At 34.1% G+C, this 8,879-nt stretch overlaps 1 protein-coding gene across 1 annotated transcript; it reads left to right on the forward strand.

The window, feature by feature from the left end:
* The first annotated feature begins 427 nt into the window (after nt 1–427).
* Nucleotides 428–2,725, forward strand: LOC114172486 (uncharacterized). The gene has a single exon (XM_028056945.2). It carries the CDS (start codon nt 930–932, stop codon nt 2,400–2,402), a length of 1,473 nt encoding a protein of 490 aa, XP_027912746.2. The 5' UTR covers nt 428–929; the 3' UTR covers nt 2,403–2,725.
* The last annotated feature ends 6,154 nt before the right edge of the window (nt 2,726–8,879 follow it).

An 8,879-nucleotide genomic window follows, 5' to 3' on the forward strand; every position in this document is an offset into this window, starting at 1 on the left:
CCATATCATTAGAATAAATAAAATGTTATAAATTAAATTGAATATATGAATTTTAGCAATGATATTGAAGGTGTTTAGCTTAAAATACTAAGTGTAGGAGTTTCTGACATTGAACTTGTGTGAGCTGAGAAGCAAGATAATCTAAGGCATAGTTTGGATGTTTCAATTTTCTGATTTGCCATACATTTTCCAATTTTGACTGTGCAAAGAACCACCGAACTGTGCTCAACAGAGTACACGTGTTTCAATATTTTGTTTTCTCTTAAAAACTACCCTTTTTACTTTATTTTATTTTTATTCCATGCATGGAATTCTCCTCCAACTACAACACCACCAAAAAGAGAGAACTACCAAAAAAAGAGATATATATATATATATATATATATATATATATATATATATATATATATATATATATATATACATGTATATGTATATATAGAGAGAGAAAGAAAAATAAAAGAGAAGAGAGTGATGGTTAGTTCTAGCTCTTCTTCTTTGGTGCCTATTGAGTAGTAGCAGCAACAACAAACAACAACAAGAACAACCCATCTCTCAAAATTGGATTTTTTTTTTCCATGGCAACCCCATTGATTTTGTTTGCTTGGGAGAAACAAAATTGAGGGTGTCTCGTTCTGCCTTTTCTCGGGTCTAATCTATGTACTTATGGAACCGTCGCATCTGAACGCTTTGATTCTCTTTTGATCATCACCTGGTGAGAAAGGAAGAAGCTTTGTGATCTGTTTTTCTGAACTTGATCTGAATTTGTGGCTTACAGCCCCTACCCCCGGTGTGTTCACATGATCATGGAATGTGCATATGCATATAGTGCTTGCGGATTTTGAGGTAAGTGTTAAAAAGTTTGTTGATCTTGTTTTCGTTTTGCTTGGTGGGTACAATAATATTTGGATTAGATTCGTTCGTTATTCATGATGTCGTATCAATCAATGGAGGAGAGGAAGTTTGTGTGCAAGTATTGCAGCAAGAGGTTCCCGTGTGGGAAGTCTCTCGGTGGCCACATCAGAACTCACATGATGAGTGAGAATTCAGCTTTAGAGAGGAACAATGCTACTAATGGCATGTTCAAGTTGAATGGCAGGGGAAAGAGGAAGAGGGATTTGGGGTCTGAAGAAAACGGTGGTGGTGGTGGTGGTGGCGGTGGTGCTTATGGTCTTAGAGAGAACCCCAAGAAGACCACCAGGTTTGTGCATTCCAATTCCAGTTTGCAGCATGAAAAGTTCTGCAAAGAATGTGGTAAGGGATTTCTGTCATTGAAGGCTCTTTGTGGCCACATGGCTTGTCACTCTGAAAAGGACAAGGGATCCATCAGGTTTGAGAGCAGTTCTGGTGGGTTTTCTGAGAAGCAGAAAATGGTTATGGACAGTCAATCCGACACTGAAACTTCTACGCCAAGGAGGTCCAAGAGAATGAGGTTCAAGACCCATAGCAGTAGCAACAACCAAGCTCAATCTTCTGTTTCAGAGGTTGAGCAGGGTCAAGAAGAGGTGGCTAGGTGTTTGATGATGTTGTCCAAGGATTCTAGCTACAAGGGTCGTTTTGCTTTGTTCACAGAGTCTTCTGATAACAACTCGGTTGTTCTAGAGGCAAAGTCACCTTCTTCGGAAACCAAGGTTGCTATGATGAACAGTGATGGTAAGAATTTTATGTCTGTAGAGAAGAAGTTGGAGCAGCCCAAGGACTTGAAGCTTAAGTATGCTGAGGTTGGGTATGATTCTGATAATTCAGATTCTGGGTATTTCAGATATGGTCCTAAGGAGGTTGACTCCACTGATTCAAATAATGGGAATTTCAAGAATGAGGTTCAGTCTTCGAAAGTCTTTTCTGGGTTTGAGGATTATGATGTTGAGTCGAGGAAAGTGCCAAGCAGGAGCGTTGAATTCAAGAAATTTGTTTTGGAGGATTGGGAGAATGATAGACATGATGGTGGGGCTGCAAGGAAATTCGATTCAAAGAAATCTAAGAAACCCAACTATGATGATTCTCTTGGCCAGAATTTAGGAAGGGTTTCTAGCAGGAAAATGGCGAATGGTTCTGTGAACAAGTACGAGTGCTTAACCAGTGAAAGAGACAATGGTTATGATGATTCAGCTTACGAGAGTGATGAAAACAGCACAGACAGTGACTCTTATCCAGCTCCAAAGGCTTACAGCAACAGGAACCTCAGTGGCCAAAAGGGGAAGAAGAAATTGAAGTCAAAGAAAAACAAGGCACATGAATGTCCAATCTGCAACAAAATTTTCAGGTCAGGCCAAGCCTTGGGGGGTCATAAGAGATCGCATTTTATAGGAGGTTCTGATGAGAACACCCTTGTGATAAGGCCAGGAGCTGCTGCAGTTCCTTGCCTCATTGATCTGAACCTACCAGCACCAGTTGATGAATAGGGAGAAATTTTGCAGCATTTTGAAGAATCTGTTGTTGAGGTAGCTGAATGCTTGGAACTCTAAAAGCATTGTGTCTTTATCCCATATGATGAAAGCAATGACGATGTACAAACAAGTGGGTAAATGAGTTTTGTTCCTAAGGCCTTAGATCCGTTGTTTTGGTTTAGGGTAGTCTTTCTTTTCATGTTTATAGAGCATAAGAACTTACTAGTTTCTCAATTCATATTTCTTTGTTATTTCCTTTGTCAAGTACAACTATATACTCTGGGGACTATGTTCTTTTTATGCAAATGTTGAACTTCATCCTCGGTTGCTTCAATGAATCTTTGTCTTTTAGTGTTGGGGTATTCCAATTTTTCATCTTATAGGTGGCATAAATAACCATGTAGCAGTTCATTTTGAGCTGTGTATTTGCAACCAACACCTTTAATGCTATGAAAGTGGTTGAAAACTAAAAGTTGTCCTTGGAGGTGGGGGTTGGTAAATGGTAATTGCAATGGTTTTCTTAAAGTGAAATAGAAAAATATCTTTAAACTTGGCTAAGGTACATTAATGTCTCATACCCAAGTGGTTCCTTTAACATAGATCTCAGCATTGTCAAATGGTAATGCTTGAAATATGTGCAAAACCTTGGAAGGTGAAGCTGTAAGAGGAGGCAAAGGCAAACCATTTTCCTCACCAAATTTTTTTGTTCAACTTGTCCTTTTCCTTGGCCATTGAAAAAAAAAAAAAGTGGTTGTTGGAGCATTCTTTAGGTTGAAGATTAAACCATGAATAATTGCTTAGTAGAAGAAGTATGAGGAAACAAAAACAAGCTTCTCTATGGTTCTAAGGTAGTAAGACTCATAATTGCTCCATGTATAACTTTCTAACACATGTATCTTAATAGCATGAGATTTTGTACACCTTTTTGGACATGTCGGTTCCTTTATATTTTGTTGACTATGTTTCCATTCTTAGTCCTTGAGGTTGTATGAGAGGACCACTTGTATTATAGTAGCTCTTGGTAATGCCCACATGTGGGCTCAATCAGTAGAATCCATAGGCACTCAAGAAGAATCAAAATCGTATTTCAACCAAATTATATGCTCCTTTGGGGTGTTGAATCATTATGTGGAATGAACCACGCAAAAGGGTACCTTAATTTTTGCAAATAGAACCACCTAAATAATCAATCATGCAAATAAAGTTCAATATTTTTCATCAGGGTTTCTGGGATCTTGTAAACATTTGTCTACTTTTTTTTTAAGGAAGTTGATAGTTTTTATTACATCATCATGAGCTGTAAAATATTCTTTATGTTCTCTGTTATGGTACGAAACAGGGATTTGAATACTCTGCCGAATAAAACTAAAGAAAATTTGGAATCAAAATAAGAATTTGAAAGCACTAAAAAATGAGCAGAGATTATGAATTCATGGAATAGCTAATAGTTTGAAAAGAAAAATAGGAAAAAGAATAATAAAAACAAATGTGGAATTGGAACTGAAAAATGATGACTTCTTAATTCAAACATGTAGGTAATGAGTGACTGAGAGTGATGATGCATAGTTAAAAAGGACAAGTGGTGTCTCTATTACTCACAAAAGTAACTGTTAAATGAGAAACTTTTCTAATTCTTGTTAAGACAAAAATGTGCATAATGAAGGTTGAGATGCTCTGGTCGACCTTACAGAGGGAATCGCAATTCAGAGGGTTATTTTTTGTTTTTTTGTTTTCAATTGGTTTAATGAAACCTCTTATCAAAACATTTTTCAGTGTTGATATAAGATGAGTGAAGCATGTGTGAGTACCCCATTTATGGAAAAAAAATCATGATCTCAGTTGTAATATCTCATGGAAGAAAAGAAGTTGCAGGGCATATTCTTGCTTCTCAATATGCAATTAAGTGTGCTTCTATATTTATTATTTCTCTTTCATTTTCACTTTCAGCTTTTCATTCAAGCCACTCTCTCTATGTTAATTGTGGAAGGAAGGATATTGCCCGTGATATAAAGATTTTCTTTTTTTACTGTACATAATTTTTAAAAAAAAATTTACATGTATAGCACATTTTTTCGTTTTAGGTCAAAAATTGATTTTTGAAAAATCAAATTCTAAACTATTTTTGTATATTTTGACTGGAATTTCGGTCAGAATTCGGTTTTCAAGAAATCGAATTCTGAAATATTTTTTAGTTTTCATATTTTCTAAATAGAAGGATCAAAGTTAAAAAGAAAAATGTACATAGTTAATTTAGTAATTGATGTAATATTTTGAGATAATAATATTAAAAGAGGACTAGTTACATTGTTGAATAAATTAATTTATTATTATTTTGTCGTTGAAAGTCTATAAATTAGCAATTGATGATCTGTAGTTTTATTTAAAGTAGAAAAAATAAATGCAATGTATATATTATTAAAAATTATATTTTAAAAATAAATGAATAAATAATTGAGTGAAAATTTGTTGTTAGCAAATAAATATTCAATCGGTTGGATTTTGTTAAATTATACTTTTTAAATATATTTTTTATTTTGATTTATGGGAATAAAAATTAAGAAATGAAAAGGGTATAAGTATGACCAATAGAATTCAAAATTTAAAGAATATGTTATACTTAGTTCTAAAGAAGTTTTATAGTTTATTTCATTTTAAGTAATTTATTGAAAAAATATGTTTTTTAATTAATTTGTTTGTGTTTGGTTTCTCTTTTTTGTAATATATTTTTTAATTAGACAATTTCTAATAATGAAATTGAAAATGTATAAGTGAATAGGAAATATATTTATTAAATGAAAGCAATTTACACCTAACAAAGTTGCCATAATTGAAAATGAAATGAAACTGAAAAATTACACAAATGGATGTCTAAATCTTGTACGCCGTCTTGGATAGACATGTATCCAAGGTTTCACATATTCTCATAGTTCATCATGAGTTGGTGGATGTATATTTCTTGTTTAGATGCACAATTCAATGTATTTTCAAGTGTGGGGACGATACATAAACGAGTCTATACGTTAAACTTTTTTTCGTGGTTAATCATTTGTGTAATATCATAATATGATTTATTCTAACCATATCATGAATAAGTTTGTTATTAACTACCCTGACTAGATGAAAGTAGTCAAATTCAGTTACTATTTTGCACTCCCCATAATGTATTCTTTAGGTTATTTTTTGTAGAAGCTCATTGAAGGGTTAATTATGGAGGATTGACATGGTGACAACAATGTCTGATCTGAAGTATAGACCATAACCATATGGACTATTTGTGATGCCTACCCATTTGGAAATACCTCCATAATATAGTATTGCAGGTGAACACGGGATACAGTTTGGGTTTATGGAAGAGGAATAAGGAGTTGGGTGTAGAAGAGTAAGTGTTTCTTTAGTTGACCTTATCAAGGTAACAAACAACTCAATTATTATGTTAATGGGGAAATGAGACTTACAATTAATCATTTGTATAATGTCACCATTTGTTGATATTTGTAGAGCATTATGCATAATGGCGCCTTGTTCATTCAATGTGGGTCTTTAGAAATACAACTTGTTGATGAATGTGGTGGGCAGAATTTCCAGAGTTGAGGACAGTTTATGCTTCAAGAGGTTGAATGTGCAATTGTATTGTGAAAGAGTTTGGGACTTTCACATTGGAACTGCACACCATCTTGAGATTGAATGATTTGGCCATTTGAAAACAAGGCTGCTAGATAGGAATTTGAATAGTTTTCTTGGTCAATGATTTGTAGAAAGTGCTTGTAGTGGGTGGGTTTATTAAGCAATAAATGATTATGATAGGTTGGGTTTAAAGTGTTGGTATTTATAGGGGAATTATTTTAGGGTGTGTTATTGATTGAAATAAGGATGAGGCCACCCATGTCCATATGAAGTTTAGCCTTATGTTTGACACACTTACCCAATAAAGGTGTTAGGTCTTGTCTTTATGGCAGAATGTTATAAAAATATCATAAACAATGTTTTCTCAAGTATTTAATCCACTTACAATGGAATGAGTTGGGAGGCCATAAAAAGTGAGTTAGGTGTTCTCAAAGTTAGTCAAAAACAACATCAACATCCTTAATGAAGGGTGAGAATTAACACACAATTATGACTTTTATAGTCTTAATGTTGGTCTTCTAAGTGTTATAAAAATTTCATAAGAAATGTTTTCTCAAGTATTTAATCCACTTAAGACAATGAAAAATATCAAGTTACTTAAATATGATAACTTCGATTTTGTGATGTATTTTTTCCACTTAACACAATGGAAAGAAATTAGAAAACATAAAACCTAAGTTAGGCCTTCTAAATTAATACAAGACTATTCAGTTTAAGACACGACTAAGTGATGGAAATCACTCAACATTTAAGTGAACATTTAAGACACACTTATTTGCATGGTAGACAAGGACCTAAGTTTTACATATTAGAAGATTGAAAATAATACTTCGATCTTATTAAGGAACACCTTACAACATACAAAGTTGTCATGATAAACATAAATAAATAAACACCAATGTCTCATGCTTCGTTCTCCACTAGGTTGTAAGGTCACTCAAAGCTTAATGAGAACATCATGTGGTATCAGAAGGTGCCACGCAACAATGTTGCGAACATCTTTATCTGTAACTAGTTGATCAACTTATTAGTTTTGTATTATTAGTGGCTTGTGATACTAAATATCTTTAAACCTTATACCATTTGTGCAACAATGATAGCTTCTAATTTGTTCATTTAACAACTATAGTTTCATATTCGCAGGCACAAAGAAAGCAAAATTTATGTGACCTTCATAGTTAACAACCACACAAAAACTATTATGTTGGTTATTTTTGTGTTGGGTGACCATCTTTACCTTGGTGACTTAACTTTGAGTTTTAGTTGGAGATAACCAAGTATGAGTATGAAATGTAGATATTTTGAAATTTATATAGGTTAGGGTTTTCCCATGACACAATCATAATCAATCTCATCCATTTAATTAAAGTAAGTCCACCAGTAAATAGTTGATCCGACCAAAATGTGTGCTGGTTGTCCAATTCAACCATTAATCAATGAATGGTCTGTGTCAATTTGCATAAAGGATGCACAAAACAACATTTCTGAGCCATGTCACGTGCATAAATAATGTTGAGACATGTGAGTAGTGTTAGTTTACTTTGGATGGAGCTATTGTCATACATAGTGTTAGATTCTTTTTCTTTGTTAGATTCTTTATATGTAGTTTGTGTTTTATTACAATATTGTCTTACTGTGCAAACATTTAATCTGAATAAATAATTGATATGTATTAAAACAAACTTCTTTTTATTCATCAATCTCAAAGTTTATATTACAAAGGAATAATACATTGCCTAAATAATAATAGATGAAAATTAAAGCTAATTATTTCTTATTCAATCCCCATAAGGGTGTCCAGTTCCACAATGCAATCACTGCTTGTTCCTAGTTGGGTTCCTCCTTCCTTGGGGAGATCTAGGTGGTTCTTTCTCTAAAGGTTGTGGTTCATGATGTTGTTCACCTTAATGACCTTGATATGCATCAGAGGATGAAGTTGTTTCATACTGACTTTGGACATAATAAAACAAGACATGACGTGGTTCGCAAATACCTTAGGACGAAGGTGGAGTTTAGGAATTAGGTCCGCAAAACCTCGCATGAAGTAAGTGGTGGCAAGGCATAAGCTCCAAACCTGCTTGGCATGCCTAGATCAGAAAATGAAGAAATGGAATCCCTTCTTGCATCCATACTTCCCTCTGATTCTGGAGTGTTGTATTCATGCCTAGTGTCATCTTGTTATGGAGAAGGGACATGTGTCAAAGTCGAGGCACGATGCATCCTAGGGTCATGCAACATTTGTGGAACAAACAAAAACAAAATTGAGTTAGTTGTATACCACGACATGTACTCCCTAGTGTGGACAAAGGGCCATATAACTAGTAATCCATTCAACTTTATGTCACGCCTATTGTTCCATACGTTTATCCATTACGCATGTTTACTAACCCAATTTTAATCTTGTCAACACCCTCATGTCTAGTTTATGGATATCATCAAGATTGTTGGGTGATTCAGGAATGTCTTGTGACAAGCGAAATTGTAAGTTGGCCCTATTTGATTAGTGTCATTCAACAATTGCAAAATAAAGTAAACTAGTGCATGAGGCCCATAATGCTTGGTGCTTGTACGCTTCGACGTGAATTATTGACTCCAATCCCTCATACTTCATATATTTTGGAGTATGAAATAAAAGACACAAAAGAATGGAGTTAGGAGAAGATGTGAGCTCACAAAATGGTGATATTATTGAAAGATAAATAAGGGAGATTATTTTGAAATAAGGATGCAACCCTTTCCCATTCAATGGTTTGACGTGACAACTTCATTACTTCTAATTTTGACTATCTTTTTTTCACAATGAAAAGAACAACTTGTTTTGGAATATCACCTTGTGCTTACAGTAAAAATTCATAAATAGGTAGATAC

The sequence above is a fragment of the Vigna unguiculata genome, chromosome 2 (genome assembly GCF_037176805.1).
Source record: "Vigna unguiculata cultivar grain cowpea cultivar isolate G323 ecotype 2 chromosome 2, ASM3717680v1, whole genome shotgun sequence".
Classification (NCBI taxonomy): domain Eukaryota; kingdom Viridiplantae; phylum Streptophyta; class Magnoliopsida; order Fabales; family Fabaceae; genus Vigna; species Vigna unguiculata.

Excerpts from the sequence above, each read along its gene's own strand:
- LOC114172486 (XM_028056945.2), top strand. The coding sequence starts at position 930 with ATGATGTCGTATCAATCAATGGAGGAGAGGAAGTTTGTGTGCAAGTAT.